The 16969-nt window shown below is 43.0% G+C and overlaps 1 protein-coding gene across 3 annotated transcripts; it reads left to right on the top strand.

The window, feature by feature from the left end:
• Positions 1 to 985: 985 nt before the first annotated feature.
• LOC147634725 (uncharacterized) lies at positions 986 to 16951 on the top strand. Of its 3 annotated transcripts, XM_086803885.1 has the most exons (5): positions 986 to 1137; positions 1188 to 1312; positions 1477 to 1552; positions 16054 to 16180; positions 16431 to 16951. In XM_086803885.1, the coding sequence occupies exons 2-5, from the start codon at positions 1196 to 1198 to the stop codon at positions 16660 to 16662; spliced, it is 552 nt and encodes a 183-aa protein (XP_086660011.1). In that variant the 5' UTR covers positions 986 to 1137; positions 1188 to 1195; the 3' UTR covers positions 16663 to 16951. The 3 variants fall into 3 exon arrangements, with proteins under 3 accessions (XP_086660011.1, XP_086660008.1, XP_086660009.1); XM_086803882.1 differs by having other exon boundaries at positions 989 to 1312; XM_086803883.1 differs by lacking the exon at positions 1477 to 1552 and having other exon boundaries at positions 990 to 1137.
• The last annotated feature ends 18 nt before the right edge of the window (positions 16952 to 16969 follow it).

The following is a 16969-nucleotide window of genomic DNA, read 5'->3' as shown; positions in this document are numbered from 1 at the left end:
TCAGCACGCATGCATACTTTTGAAGGCATGGTAGGCTACTACATGAAAGATCTACACAAAAAAATCATTTCAAGGTTTTCTATCACAATGTATCATCTGAAGAAATAACACGTGGTTGTTAGTTGTATGCTTTGTATGGTCAAGGTGACCTAAAAAATAAGGTATGCCTGTCACCTGTGAATCTATTCAAGCATGCTTATGTATTCATGGAAAATTACATTCCTAATAAACTGGGTGCGACACTTGAGAATACTCTCCTCCGAATGATACAAACTGGGAAACATTATCTAGCTACTTTGTGGATAATACCCAAGACCTGAAATGGCATGGAGAGGAAAAGAGCCTGGAAAGTCATGAAAATGCCACAATTGACACAATGTGTGGATGTAGAGACAATATTCTACATGGACACATCAAGCAGAAGGACAATATTCTACAAGGACACATCAAGCAGAAGGTACTTCATCGAACTGAAGACCGTGAGGAAGGAACTAGTCGTCAACATCCAGTTGTTCTAGATGCCGAGGAGCATGACGAAGAAAAAGACTTTAGCAACACATGCAAACAAGCAATCATAAATGGAGAAGACTATGTCCCTTTGTTGCGCCTACTACTTGTAGATTCATTGGCCTACCCAGAGAAGAAGATGCTTGCTTCATGTAGATTGGAATTTTGTTTTGTGGGTCTTGCTGTAAAAAAATCACCTTGTTGCTAGTTTGCATGTTGTTTTCTTTCTCCTTGAACCGATGGGTTTCTATAATAAATTTCATGGCAGACAAGTAGATAATTTGCCTTCCTGTTTGTCACTTGCCATGTTCTAGTCTTTCGTCTTGAAGCTCTATACTTTCCAATATAAAAGCTTTGGGTTTTGATAAAAATATTCTTCTCTCTCTCACCTTAATAAATCCTTTAATTTTTTATGCACAAATAAATGCACACGAAACAAAATAAGTAACAAAATATATAGGAAGCCTTAGACCAAAGATCAAGGAGAGAAAATAAAGAGAGGGTTATGTTCTATGGCTGAGTCAGACTCCTCTAGAGAAGACAGGACCAATAAAAGTCTATGGCACTCGCAGGTTTAGCCTGCATTTCCTGTCGTGTGACCGACTGGCAGCTTTTAGGGTTTTTTGAAAATTTTTCGAGGTACCTGTATCTATGGCCATTCGGTCGCTCGATTTTGTGTAAGGTAACCATGCGAGGAGGAGGCAGGAAGAAGCTGAAGCAAGGGGCGCTGCAAGGAGGGATGGAGCTCCAGCCTGGCCACTCCATCACCAGAGTTGTCTCCTTGCGTGGCTCCAACATCATCGAGGTGCTCTCTCTCTCTCTCTCTCTCTCTCTCTCCGTTGTGCTCGCCGACATCACATGTTATATGCTGAGTTCTCTCCTTTCTACACTTCGCGCGGTGTGTGTGCCGGCGTCGCTTGCATCACACGCTTTTGGTTGAGTTCTCGCGTTTCTCTACTTCAACTTCAGGTCGAAGATGCTGACTCGGTGAGAACCTTGTGCCTACTCCCAGCCAAGTTCAATAAAATTCTGTGGACAAGAAAAGGTGAGACCTTTCATGGCAATCATTTTCTTAATGTTCAACATAACCAGGTACTGTTCAGCTTAAGTGCCCATAGTTAGTTTTAAATTTAAAAAAAAACTGGGACTTTGATTGAAGGTTACTGTTCAAAGTGTCTTTGAATAGATCCTTCTGTAGTTCCCGTAGGCGGCTTGGTCTTCCTGTCCCAAGGCGTTTCAGCTTGTGGGCCTGTGCGGATTTGAACTTTGGACCTCCCCTCCGCGAGTCACAAACCCTTACTGCTGTGCTATGCGCCCATTGGCCGCTGTTCAAATGTCATGCTGCATCCTCATGATCCTCTGTTCACAATTTCATTTTCAAATGCTTCTTAGTTGTCACAGCCTGATTTCATGAACCCTTTGACCTGAGTTATGTCGCAACTGTGATTTTCTGTCCCACAAATGGACAGCATTTTGCTACTTCGTAAACAAGAGGTGATCTCTGTGGGCAGTGGCAGGTGCTATGGATTTTATTTGCAGCTTTGCATGCATCTGAGAGAGAGAGAGAGAGAGAGAGAGAGAGAGAGAGAGAGGTCCCTTGCCACCTTGTCCAATCCAAAAGCGTTGCTTTGGTGTACTAGACTCTCACAAGAGTGTACCAAGGGCTTCAAAGAAGTCTTCAAAAGCCTTCAACAATCACCTAGAGAGTGTGTCACAATAGGTTGGGTCAGCCCTACATGCTCTCCATCACATGGGGAAGCTCTTCATTCATCCGGGGCAAAAGAAGAATAGTATGGAAATTCAGAATCTGATGCGAGGTTCAGACGAGGGTGGCGGAACATATGTGCATCTGAGGTGGCGGAATGCAGTTTGCTAAACGTTAGACAGGTGAGATGTCTTCACTCAAAAATCTCTTTTGGCCTCAAGGAGTTGACCAAGCGGAGGCCATTTCTGCCCATCTCACTAGTGTGGAGAGCAAAAAGCTGCAGTTGGTGGGGTTTTGAACCCAAGACCCACCACAAACGGCCAAGAGCTCTATCCACTTGGGTTATGGCCATTTGATAATGGGAAAGAGTGCTAGATTCCTATTGAGGCTTCCTCCCTTGTGGGTGAATTGCCATGGAGCTCATGCACTCTGAGTACCCACCTTTTTGTGGCCCCATCTGAATCCACCCTGATTTTATGACTGCAGTTAAGTACTTACACATTCTTATACCACCCCGTGTCTTTGACTTGCAGCTATCAAGATATGATCTAGAAACTCGACCACGAATTTCCCTAAATAATCCCTAAAGTGACCATTCATCATCTATTGGAAAGTAGCTGGAGCATCCGTGAGCCCAAAAGCTATTATGAGAAACTCGTAATGGCCATACTACGTGTGGAATCCCATCTTAAAGGTGTCTTCTTGAGCTATCGGTATCTAGTGATAACCAGTACGAAGATCAGTCTTCATAAAATATGAAGTTCCTTGCTACCTATCAATCAATTTATTTTGGGAAGGGGATATCTATTCTTGATCGTAACTTTGTTCAACTTTTTGTAGTTAACACACTTTCTCCATTGTCGGGCAATCTCATCCTCTTTAAGCTTGTTCATCCTGGAAGGTGCAATGCTCAAAGGCTAAGACCTTGGAACTAAATCAATTTTACGATCAACAAACCGATTGGGCGGAAGACCATGAGGTAACTCAGCTGGGAAAATATTGGCAAACTCTGCCTTGATATTCGTGTCTCCTATGCATCAAGACTAACTGAAGTAACCTTACAATTAGTATCAGATGACATGGTACCTAGAACACATTGAAATACTTCATAATTGGAATCCTTTACTATATTATGAAGCTCAACGGAGTTTATAGGTGTAGAGGATGGGACATCAAAACCACCCTTTAGTGTGAGCTCTTTGTGGCCTACTCATTGTGAATAGCGGTAGACTCCGGTTCCATGCTCCAATCCGTCCTCGATGCTGCACTCAGGAGAAGGAGAAGATTGTTGCGCCTCTCTTTGGGGTGGAAGACTCGGAGTAATGTAAAACCACACACATACAAATGGGAGCCACTCGGAGCGGAGGGAGCTGAAGGGAGGAAGCTGGAGTAGAAGGCCGGGGGGGTGTTGGGAGAGGGGGGGAGGGGTGCCAAATCCCCATAGGATCTCCTCGTAGAACGCTTCCGGTACAAGACTCGAAACCTGCAAACAAACCAAACAAACGTGAAGGGGGTGCAGGCCTGACTCACCTCCCAACCTTGACAGCCGTGGGCAAGCCCACAAGACTTTGCTGTCCCCATTGAGCCACGAGTTGAGCTAACTAGATGGACGTACCGACCAATCTCTACCTCGAGACGTCCCATACCGCCACGAAGCTACCCTCGCGGGCCTCAAGGCTGTTGTTGGCCTCAGCTGCATAAAGCAGGTGCATGTCTGCACTAGATCTAGGCTCCTGACCATAGAGCTCTCACAAAGACACGCGAGACTCTACATACTAATGACTAACCTTGGTCACTCTTTTATAGGCTCTTGGTCGGTCATCGGACATCCATACTTGGGCGCCCGCCCGTCCATACTTGGGTGCCCGCGCGTTAGTCTATCCCTAACTTAGCTCGCCAATCAGCTTGCCTAGCTCCAAGCTTCCCCAAACCTCGAAGCTAGTGTTGTGTGCGTGTAGCACACGGTAGATACACACTGTACACATGACATACTCCCCTTGCTCTTAAGAGCTCACTCCTGAGCACACTAAAAAGCTAGGGTAATCTCTCTGAAGATTAGTCAATGTCTCCCATGTAGCGTCCTCCTCAACACGATTCTTCCACTTGATCTTGTATTCCGTGATAAGCGTATTACACAATCATCTTTTACGAAATCCAAGAATCTTTTCAGGTTCGTGTGGAACAAATGTCATGTCCTCGACATCTATGATTTCTTGAGGAGTAACTAATTGGTCTATTCCACCCAGTACTTCCTTAAGTCTACTGACATGAAATACAAGATTTCACATGAGAAGGTAAATCCAATTCATATGCGACTGAACCAATCCGTCGTGTAATACGAAATGGTCCACAATATCTAGGGGATAATTTTGGAGATCGACTTGTCCGTAAAGTCTCGGAATCTTTCGGAACTCGCAAATACACCATCGTTTCTTCAGAGAACTCTTTGGATGAACGATGTCTATTAGAATAAAATCTGTCTCGGTCTTGAGCACTTCTAATAGATTCCTTCACAACTTGTAACATTTCTTGCATATCTTGCAAAAAATTACGTACTGCATTTTGCTGAAGTCCTGAGAATCCCACTGTAACAGGTGATCTAGGTTGAAAACCATACATCAGCATGAAAGGACTAAAATCTGTACCCGTATGCTTAGTACTGTTATATGCAAATTCTAACCTAGGAAGATAATCCTCCCATGAACTTTGCCTTCTGGATATATATGCTTGAAGCATATCCTCCAAAATCTGATTCACTCTTTCAGTCTGGTCCATCAGATTGAGGATTATCTGAGAAACTCAAATTCAAAGTTGTTTCCAACTTCTCAAAAACAAGTTTCCAAAAATCACTTGTAAACTTAGAGTCCCTATCATTGACTATGTCCTGCGGTAACCCGTACAGTCTAAACAATTGCTCGATAAACTGTCTTGCTAATTGCGTAGCTGTAATGGTCTTCTGGGTCGATAAAAATCTAGTCATTTTTGTCAAGCGATCTACCATAACCCAAATAGAATCGTGGCCTTGATGTGTTCTTGTAATAAAACCCATGGAAATACTTTCCCATTTATTACTTGGGATTTGCAAAGGATGCAACAACCCAGCCTGTCTAAAGCGTTCAGCTTTATTTGCTTGACAAACTTGACACTTGAGAACATAATCTTCTACATACCCTTTCATCTTTGGCCAATAAAAAGTGTGTTTTACTAACGATAATGTCCTGTGTACCCCAGGGTGTCCAGCAGAAGGGGCGTCGTGACACTCCTTAAGAATCTTGGACCTAATGTTCGGGATCTGTGGTACACAAATTTTGTCATTACGGAATAGTAAACCATTCCGAATCATCCACTGACCTCCTGCAGTCTGAATGTTAGGTTGCTTAGTCATTGAGTCTTGGTCAATCAATGAGCTCCCGTCCTGGATCTTCTCCTGCAGCCTGAATGTTAGGTTGCTCAGTCATCGAGTCTTGGTCAATCAATGAGCTCCCGTCTTGGATCTTCTGCCAAAATGGACCAAAATAACTATCAGTCTTGCAAAGCCCTCTCAGTGACTGAAATAATTCAGTAGAAATCTCGGTGAACGACAAAGTATTCACCTCTCTAATTCAATTAAGCACATCTGCGACACTATTCATGGATCCTTTTCTATAACGAATCTCAAAATCAAAATCTTGCATTAATTCAGTCCATCGAGCTTTCCTTCCTCTCAAATCATCCGCATCACACACATACTTGATTGATTGATGATCAGTCAATTCCACAAACTTGGAGCCATATAAATAATGTCTCCAAACCTTGAGAGCGTGAATCACAGCATAAAGCTCCTTCTCAAGGGTTGGCCAATGAAATTGAGTGTCGTCTAGCTTTTTACTTTCAAAAGCAACAGGTCTACCATCTTGAAATAGAGCAACCTCGATGGCATAGTCATTGGCATCAGTTTCAAGAACATAAGGCCGACTAGGATCATGTAATGCTAAGATAGGTGCTTCCTTGACTTTATCTTTCAAAAGTCTGACGGCCATATCCAGATCGTTATTCCAAGTGATAGGCTGATTTGACTTACGTCCACGACCTTTCAACAAGTCGGTCATCGGTAGTGTGAGCTGAGAGTACTCCTGCACAGATTTCCAAAGAAAAACAACAAAACCGAGAGAAGAACAAAGTTGTTTCACTGTTCGCGGTATCGGCCAGGCCAGAACCTTCTGAACTCGGTCATAGTCAATGCTCAATCCATCTCTAGTGATCTTGTGTCCCAAGTAAATGATGTTTGTCATGAAAAACTCACATTTACTTAATTTAGCATATAGTTGATTTTGTCTTAAAATAGTTAAGACAATGGTGTCTAATGTGATCCTCAAGAGTACGACTATATATCAAAATATCATCCAGGAACACAATCACAAATTTTCCCAAATGTTTACGAAAAAGATCGTTCATCATTTGCGGGAAAGTGGCTGGAGCATTGGTTAACCCAAAAGGTATTACAAGAAACTCGTAATGGCCATACCTAGTCCGAAAGGCGGTTCTTTCGACATGCTTTTCATGAATACGTATGTGGTGATAGTTAGTATGTAAATCTATCTTCGTGAAATATTTCGCTCCGGCTAACCGGTCAATCAGGTCATCTGATCTAGGGACAGGATAACGGTTCTTAATTGTCAGCTTGTTCAATCTCTTGTAATCTATACACATTCTCCAAGTGTTGTCCTTCTTTCTCCTAAGCATCACAGGTGCACCCCAAGGTGATTTACTTGGACGGATTTGGCCCATCCTCAAATAATCTTCGAGTTGTTTGGCCAACTCATCTTCCTCAGCTTGGCTCATCCTGTAAGGTGGAATACTAACAGGGTGAGCACCAGGGATCAGGTCAATACGATGATCTACTGTCCTTGCAGGTGGTAAGCCTGATGGCAGTTCCTTAGGAAATACATCTTGAAACAAATCAAGTATCTTTTGTAATTCTTTGCTTTCAAATACACTTAATTCATTGACATCCATAGAAGGTATGAGAAATAAAGAAAGTGGAATCAAGACACAATGGAAAGCAGTATACAAAGAAGAATCCATTATATTACCAAAATCAACTGTATTTACAAGAGGTCCCTGAGAGGGATATACAATCACCTAAGATACTATACTGGGTGTTCCTATGTTCAAAAGAAAAAATATTACTAGACCAATCTATGTGGACTCGAAGAGTCTTAAACCACTCAATCTCTAATAACAAGTCTACATATTCTAGGTGCATAATATAGCATTCCAGAGTATCTTTGTAGTCCTGAATCCGGATTGGTAGCGTCTCCACCTTTCGATCCCATACTTGCCGACCCGCAGGTAGGCGTATCTCATAGGTATGATCGCTGGGTGTTGTGCCAAGACTCAATTTCTGCACAAGTTTGTAATTAACAAAGTTGTGTGAGCAGCGAGGGTCTAGAAGAATGTTGATTCTATGGCCATTCACTTCTCCATAAACTAGGAGAAGATCATGCAAGCTAAAAACATTAGAGTTGAACAGATAATCAGAACATGTACGAGGGCGAGAAAGTACAGTAACTGACGTACGTCTCAAAGACAACTGGTTAGCTGCCTTTGGCTTGGGTCTTGCATTGGTCTTTGCACCCTTTTGCTTCGGGCACTCGTTACGTATATGTCCTTTTTCTTCGCAGATAAAGCAACGTCTCTCCTCCTTGAGCTTCAAAGCCTTGAGGAGACGTTTCTTCTTTGTTGGGGTCGAAGTTGAATTCTTCGAAGGTTGGTTCGAAGACTTTCCTTCTGTCGTGCTAGCCATCGGTGCGGAGAACTTCCTTTTGTGCTTGTTCCCCTGCTTAGTAACGGGTTTAGACTTGGAAGAGACCATTGTATCATCATAGATACGATCGGAATGAATGGCCTCGTCCAAAGTTTTGCATTTGTTGTTTTTAACCAGTAAATAGTATGAGTCGGGTAAACCGGCTACGAAGAAATCCAAAAGAGTTGTGGAATCCATCTTCGTAGCTTTCATCTGCAAGTCCCTAAATTTTTGGAGATAGACCTCATAAGTGAGGTTCTGCGAGGTCATGGTCAAAGTAGTAAACTGGGCCAACAACATCTTAGTCATCCTCTTTTTTACGGAATTCTTTCTTGAAGACGTCTTCGAACTGTGCCCAAGTCGTTGGTTTAGGGTTGAGTTCTTTTCACCAAAGCAAAGCTTTGCCTGAGAGAAAACCTGTTACTAATTGGATCTTTTTTCCATCGTCATATGAATGAAATTGAAAATGGACTTGCCACTTATGTAGCCAAGTGTCCACTATCTCCTTGGTACGCTGCTTTTGCTCGCTCCCAAACTGTTTCGGAGTAATATTGGGGCCTAAAGCAGATGCCAAGGTATCCATACCCGAAAGAGTAGATAGGGTAGTGGTCAACAAAGAGATGGAGTTCTGTAAAGCCTGCATCTGCGCGGCGATTTGTGCTTGACGTTCCAAGGAAGAAGCTTCGAGAGCAACTTTAAACTCTTGGAAATCTGATTTTGAAAGGTTCAACAAAAAAACAAAAGCAAAGCGTAGCATGGGTTTTTTTTTTAAAATCGAAAACTAAAAAAAAACTCCACCCGACGTTGTCGTTTGCTTTTCGCTTTTTTTTTCTGCCTCCTGCCTGTAATTAGCGCTTGCCTGTCTACATGGACCACCTGTGCACGTGGTTAGCCGCCTGCACTCGGCTGGCGCGTGCGCGTGTACCTGGCCGTAACCGCCTGTGCGTGTACTTGGTCGCCGGCACATCCACATGGGCGCCTGTGCCAACTTGCGCCTGGCTACACATATAGCCCGTATGCAAGTCCCGCCTGCGTGTACTTCCAGACTTGTGTGCATACAGGTGTCTTTGTTTAGGTGGGCTGCGCAACCTTCAGGTGTCACAAAGACATGAACAGCCTTCGCTTCTTCTCTCTCTCTCTCTCTTTTACAAACTACAGCCGACTGGCTTCTACTTTTTCTCTCTCATAACTATTCATACAGTTGAAACACCTACAACCCTTCTTCTTGCAAAGCAAACAATCCATACAAGACCACAATCTTCCTCACGGGTTCCTACGATGCAAAAGCAACATGCTGAACTTGAAAAAACAGCAGTATGCACCGGAAAACAGCAATCTTCTCGAACTCATACCTTTTCTTTGACCTCTTTCTCTCTACCTACCGACTTGCTCTTTCACAAGGCTACTATCAAATCCCCCATAGGATCTCCCTCGTAGAACGCTCTTGGTACAAGACTTGAAACTTGCAAACAAACCAAACAAACCAAACAAACGTGAAGGGGGTGCAGGCGTGACTCACCTCCCAACCTTGACAGCCGTGGGCAAGCCCACAAGGCTTGGCTATCCCCACCGAGCCACGAGCTGAGCGAACTAGATGGACGTACCGACCAATTTCTACCTCGAGACGTCCCATACCGCCACGAAGCTACCCTCGCGGGCCTCAAGACTGCTGTCGGCCTCGGCTGCATAAAGCAGGTGCACGTCTGCACTAGATCGAGGCTCCTGACCATAGAGCTCTCACAAAGACACGCGAGACTCTATATACTAATGACTTACCTTGGCCACCCTTTTATAGGCTCTTGGTCGGTCATCGGGCGTCCACACTTGGGCGCTTGCCCGTCTATACTTGGGTGCTCGCCCGTTAGTCTATCCCTAACTCAGCTCGCCAATCAACCTGCCTAGCTCCAAGCTTCCCCAAACCTCGAAGCTAGTCTTGTGTGCGTGTAGCACACGGTAGATACACACTGTGCACATGACAAGGGGAAATCACCGTCGCCCCCTTCCCCAAGTGGTGCATCCACAAAACTATCATAATAACCCAAGCTCACTTATATAGTGATAATTATGCCATAAATAGCTAACTTGCTATAAAAGGCCATTAAGCTTGTTTTATCAATTCAAGAACCTTAGCCAAGTATTTGCCTCCTAATCCCTAATCTCGCCCCCCCTAACCTTATGGATTAGATCCCTAATCCGTAGATTAGTGTCTAGGTACATATCATATTTAGCTTTGGGAGTGTAGCTATTTCATTGAGTTCAAAGAAGCACCCTACTGTTGCTCTTTGTAGCACCGAGGCAAAGTATAGAGGTGCTACTATGGTTGCATGTGAGGTAGCTAATGATATGGATCAGCCCATGGATGATGTAGTCACTATCTATTGTGACAATATGAGGAGTATACAGCTTGTGAGTAATCCAATATTTCATGCTAGAGCACATAGAAGTGCATTACCATTACATCAAGGAGAGAGTTCTTTGTTTATGTTGGCATGGATGTGCAAGTGGCCAACATATTTACAAAGTCATTGGGAGTTCAGAAGTTTTAGGTGGTGGCATGTTTGAGATGGAGTTGAGCTTGAGGGGGAGTGCTGAGAATACAAGCTCAACGGATCATGGTTGACTGACTGGTAGCAGGATGACGGGCACTGCCATGAGCACCGTTATGAGGCATTGATAGATGCCAATTGTGTTTGGTAAATATGCACTTATATAGAAGCAATAAATGGTCACCACATGGTGAGAGTGTGTGCATATGAGCCACATGTGAATGGGCACTGGTAGTGAAGTGTGCTTGAAGCAAAAATAGGATCTAGAAGATAGAGAAAAACGTTTTTGATTAGGGAGCCGATTACGAGAGATCATTGCATCAAATGAAGTGAAGAGAAGCTTTAGTCCATGCTCTATTGTGTTCCCAACATAATTGCTAATAAGTGATTTGAGTTGATTTAAGTGTGTTAATTAAGCTAATTAAGTGAGGTAAATCTTTGGTTGTGAAGCTACAAGTTACAGTTTGAGCTAGGCTTGTTAGCATATAGCTTCGGGAATTGTCGTTAACAAGAGCTCGTAACCATCCTTCAATAAGTTTGATCGACATTTGCATTGTCATCGTTCTGAATCACTCTCTGTAAGAAGATTTGTTATTTTTCATGGTAGAGTTGTAGCTATGGAGGGTCAAAGAAATACATGGCTATGGAGTGTAAACATCAAACAGTGAAGGAGAGAAGGTTAGAGAGAGAACAAAGCCCTTGGAGAGAGAGAGTAAACACCTTAATGATGTGACTATTGATTGATTTCTTAAAAAAATACATGCACCTTTGTAGGTTACAAAGGTTGCCTCAGTGACATCACTACTTATGTTAGGTACACACAAATATCTAGATATTATTTGATGTCTCTAAGAGGTGGTTCACACACAGACAAGTCACTACCACTCTTTAGGAGGTGGTTTACACACACACACACACACACACACACACACACACACACACACGCACAATGATTTCTTCAAAAATACATGCACCTTTGTAGGTTACAAAGGTTGCTGCAGTGACATCACTATTTATGTTAGGTACACACAAATATCTAGATATTATTTGATGTCTCTCTAAGAGGTGGTTCACACACAAACAAGTCACTACCACTCTTTAGGAGGTGGTTCACACACACACACACACACGCACAAGCAATACCATTATACCTTGATCCCATCAAACCCTCCCTTAACGGATTGTCTCATATAGTGTCAAAAATAAATGTAGGCTCATGGTTTCTCATGCCCTTGGAGAGAGAGAGAGCGTACATAACTCAATGATGTGACTATTGATTGATTTCATGAAAAAATACATGCAGCTTTATAGGTTACAAAGGTTAGAGATAGAACAAAGTCCTTGGAGAGAGAGAGTACACAACTCAATGATGTGGCTATTGATTGATTTCTTCAAAAATACACGCACCTTTATAGGTTACAAAGGTTGCCTTAGTGACATCACTTCTTATGTCAGGCACACAATATCTAGATATTATTTGATACCTCTCTAAGAGGTGGTTCACACACAGACAAGTCACTACCACTCTTTAGGAGGTGGCTCACACACACACAAAGGCAATACCTTGATCCCATCAAACCCTCTGTAATATGCGGAAGCTTCGGAGAAGGATCGGTACTTCAAAACTCAGAAATCAGCACTCTTTTCGCGACGGAATTAACGCACAAACTGAAAGACGATGTGCAGAAAATAGAGAGAGAAGGGGGAGATGGAGAGGACACATTATTGGGTCCCAATTACCCTCTGTAGGGCCCCCACCACGGATGGTGTATTTGCTTTATTAGAATGATGTAAATCTGAAAACAAATACAGAAACTTGACCTTTTCTTGGCTGGAAAACCTGCCCTTGACCTTCAGTCCTTCACCCCTTTGCGTTAGCAACCTCTTGGCTGTCCTGGCCCTTGTTTGCTTGGAGCACTTGGCGAATTATGAGATGATCTCAATGATTCTAGGCTGGAGTATTTATACTCCCTTTTGCATCCAGTCGGCCAGCTTCATGAAGCTCCACGACTGGGTCTTATTCACAAAAATGCTTTCACACTATATTCTATATGGTGCTTTCACACTAGGCACTCTGTTGGCCACTGCAGGGACAGTGTCAAGCTGCGCATACCTTCTGGGACAGCTCCTGGCTGCTGGGCACAACTGCGCATGGGTGTGGGACTGCCCCTACACCTGGCCTGACCTGCTGGTTAGGGTTTCTGACCCTGTCGGCTGCGTGTCCAGCAGCAGTAAAGCTGGCCGACAGCCCTTCCAGCCCATGCCATGGCTGGTGGGCACAGCTTGGGCCCTCCTGGCCCCTTGGGGGTGGTTCTACACCTCCCCCATGCCCACACTAAGAGTGCAAGTGCAAATCTTCGCACTGGGGTAGCCCTATGGGCTGGCCCCATCTCTACATGCAAACCTACATGCCTACAGAGGTCTGGCATCCAGTTGCAAACTAGACACACAGAACATCTGACATCATTCCAGAGGGAGACTCACAGCGCGGACTGGCACTGCTTCATGTGCAGGACAGTGCACACCTGACCTTGGACTCATGTGCAGGACAATGCACACCTGACCTCGGACGACTGAGATGGATCCCTGGCTGACTCGTCCCGGACTGGGCTCACATGGGACCAGTTCACCATCCCAGGTCCTGCACCTTCTGTACAGAAATGTCTACGTGGCATCCAAGTGCGGGATGCACGTGACACCCTCCCTCAAGGGATTGCCTCATACTGTGTCTAGGATAAATCTAGGCTCATGGTTTCTCATGCCAGTTTTCTTGGTCAAGGATAAATGATATGGCTCTAGTTTCACATGCCAATTATGGGGTCCCAAGGGTAAGGACATACAAGAGATTAGGCCACACAAAAGAAAACAAACACACAATGGACTTAAAAAGCCCAATTATCAGTACAATAGTTGGGCTCTTGTATGGAAGGCTCTTCAACAATATTAGTTGTGTTTTCCTTTGGATAGTAATCTTTTTCAAGATGGTTTCTTTTCCCACATATACCACAAGGCTTTAGGCTGAAACAATCCTTTTTCAAGTGATTGCTTTTCCCACATACTCTGCAAGCTTTACCTTTGGCTTGTCCTCTATATAAGCCCTTGGACTTTACAGCAAAACCTTGTTTTGTCTTAGCTTCTGTTGACCTTTTATTCTTCTTTCTTTCTTCTTCCTATAAAGAACTAGTGATTCACTCCAAGGTAGGATTAGGAATGTTCTTCAAGGTGGTGACCAGGTTGTCATACTCCTTAGGCATGCTTTTGAGAAGTACTGCCATGGCATCATCTTCTGTTTTACTGGAGAGTGAACTATAGCTAGTTGAGTCACGAGACTCCTCATTTTGTTGATATGTGTAGCAAGAGATTCTCTTGTGTTCAACTGCAACTCAAACAAAGTGATTTTCAAAGATAGCTTTGACTTTTTAGCATTGGTACTGAAGAGCAAATCAATTTTTGCACAAGCTTCATCTGATGATTCTAGATCAGAAATTTGATGCAAATAATCATCACCCAAGCCAAGAGCAATGATGGCACATGTTCTCTTTGCTCTAAATAGATTCTGTTGTGTTCTGGGATCGTCTTCATTGATTGCATTAGCATTGGAGGAAGAGCTTGCACTGGTAGTGCTCTTCACCAAAACCCCTAGATTTTCTTTCATCAAATGAAAGTTTATCTTCATTTGCCCAGTGTGGAAACCTTGGCCATTGAACTTGTCTATGAATGTGTGAGAGCTCATAGTTGCATACAAAATAAAAGATTCTTTAGGGTTTTTAGAAATTAGGGTTTCCAAACATGAGGGTTTTCAGAATTGATTATGTAGTAGGCTATAGCAACCCTTTAATGCTTGATATATGCCCTCAATTTTGAAAAGTAGCATCGAAAACTGTAGCCACATGTGGTCTCTTGGACAATGCATCTGCCACAACATTCTTCTTTCCTTGAGTGTGCACAATTTGATAGAGAGGAATTTGCCATCCTCATATGCTTCTCGGAGAGCTTGGTTTGCGTGAGAAAGTATCTTAGGCTTTGGTGATCTATCTATCTTTACCACATAAAATCAGCTCCAAGAAGATAATGTTTCCAAATGGTTAAGGCATGAATTACAGCCAATAACTTTTTCTCATGGATGCCCAAAGAGAGCTTGGCATCATGCAAACGATGACTCTCATCAGCCACTACGTGTCCCTCTTGGTTTAGGACAGCTCCAATACAATTTCCACAAGCATCACACTCCACACTAAAAGGTTTTTGCGGGTCCGGAATTATCATGGCTCACTTATGAATGCTTCCTTAAGTTGGCAGAATGCATCCCCCTCATCCAGTGTCCATTTGAACGTTGCTTTCTTCTTGGTAAGCTCATGTAATGGCGAGGCAATCCAAGTAAAATGCCTTATGAAGCGCCAATAATACAACCATAAGCCAAGAAAGTTTCGTACTTCATGTATGGATGTCAAATCCAGCCAATTGTGAATGGCATCAAGTTTTGCAGGATCCATTCTTGCACCATCCTTGGATACAATGTGCCCCAAATAGTGTATTTCCAAAAGGAAGGATTCACTTTTTTTTTTGGCCATTTATAAAGAGCTTATGCTTGCGAAACTCTCTAAAAACTATGGCCAAATGAGCCCTATGTTTCTCCTAATTCTTGGAGAACACCAAGATATCATCAAAGAACACACCTCTGAATTTCTGATGCTCATGGAAAATGGGATCCATCATTCTTTTTGAATGTAGCCAAGGCATTCATGAGACTAAACGACTTGACTAACTACTCATAAAGACCAAAAGCTGTCCGGAATGCTGTCTTATGAACATCTTGTTGTACCACATGGACTAGGTGATACCCGCTCTTCAAACCAATACAGCTAAAGCATGCCGATCCATCAAGTGTACGTGCATGAATGTGTTTTAAATGATTAATTTCGGTGTAAACAAAGTTTGTGCATATTTACATGGTTAAGAAACGGCTTCTGCTAGACTCTTTTTGACACATTCAAAGCTCTCCCAAAATCATCATTGAAGACAGCAAAGTTGGTGAGCTCAAGCGGCATTGATAGCACGCAATGTGCTCCAAAATCAAACAAGTTTGGTGCTAATGCATTAGCCCCGACAGTCACAACAATCTTTGGTCTTTAAGCTGTTTGAAATTTATTCAAAATCGTCCAAAACTGATGCCTTAATTGAAACTGAGACCATTTCAGGTTGTCAAATCTGCACAAAACTGAGCTGAAAATGGTGCTAGGAAGTGTTAAAATCTTAGGGTGTATGTTGCTTTAGTTTCTGCATGTATTTGATGCTCAAAGGAGAAGAAACAAAACAGAAATCAACAAATAACTTGAAAAAAAGAATGAGAGAGAGAGAGAAACGTCAGGACTGTCGGAATGGTTGATAGTTGCTATTTGTACATGTGGTGCAACTTAATTATCATCCACGTACATGTTTCAGATTTACTATGGCTTAATCTTATTGCATGTTTTAGATATATTATGGCTCAATCTTATATTGCTTTTCAGGTAGCTTTGTAGTAGTCCAAGAGGGTGAGCGTGAAAAAGCCTTGGAATCAGGAAATAAGGTGACTGGCATCATCTGCCAAGTCCTTTTTGAGGAGCAGATACGGGCACTAAGAAGAAGCTCAATTTGGTCTCTCTCTCTCTCTCTCTCTCTCTGTATGTGTGTGTGTGTGTGTGTGTGTGAGAGAGAGAGAGAGAGAGAGAGAGAGAGATGCGTGTGCGTGTTTTTCCTTTGCACATAACCAGGTAAACCTCGCTTCACAAGAATGGTTTTAATTCATCTTACCAAAAATGTGTACCTGTGCACGAATTATGACCCTCAATTTTTTAAAACAAGGCCTAGATAAGGTTTCCTAAGCATCAATTTTTCTGTGTTACAGGCCGGCTGCTTTTAATGACCAAGTAGCGCAATCTTCAGCAGTACTGAAAGAAGGTTCTGATAATAAGAATGAAAGCAAAGGAGCTTTTGAGAACGGTTTAAGTGATGGGAGTTCTAGTGGGGATGAAGGTCTACCTCCTTTGGAAACTAATCAAAACAGGCGTGCTGTTGAGTGTGACCTGAATGAGTCCTCTAGTGATGAGGATGATGTTACTGAAGATGGACCCACTTAGCAACAACTGTTTTGTTCTTGTATGGACACACCCTCATGTACAGTAAGCCTGTGAGAGAGTACTGTATCAGAGATTGTGAGCTCAAGGGGTTGGTTTCCATGTCAGCCTTTTTGTTGAACAACAAAACATTATGGGACTGCATCTCGTCTCCCAATTTTGACCACTGCTAAAGAGGATGAAAGAGGGCAAAAAGCTTCGAGATTGTGAAGGGCTTTTAAGCTATTTTGTCATTCACCAAGGTTTAGGCACAGATTGTGTGAACCTTGACATGTCTTTAGTCTCAAGTGTACATTGAATTTTGCCAAGT

The sequence above is a fragment of the Cibotium barometz genome, chromosome 10, assembly GCF_041138505.1.
Source record: "Cibotium barometz isolate CiBa-2024 chromosome 10, ASM4113850v1, whole genome shotgun sequence".
Lineage (NCBI taxonomy): Eukaryota > Viridiplantae > Streptophyta > Polypodiopsida > Cyatheales > Cibotiaceae > Cibotium > Cibotium barometz.
This window is presented reverse-complemented; position numbering and strand designations above follow the sequence as displayed.

Excerpts from the sequence above, each read along its gene's own strand:
- LOC147634725 (XM_086803882.1), top strand. The coding sequence starts at position 1,067 with ATGGCACTCGCAGGTTTAGCCTGCATTTCCTGTCGTGTGACCGACTGG. Across the intron at positions 1,313-1,476 it reads GTGGCTCCAACATCATCGAG|GTCGAAGATGCTGACTCGGT; the intron begins GTGCTCTCTCTC and ends CTTCAACTTCAG. Across the intron at positions 1,553-16,053 it reads AATTCTGTGGACAAGAAAAG|GTAGCTTTGTAGTAGTCCAA; the intron begins GTGAGACCTTTC and ends ATTGCTTTTCAG.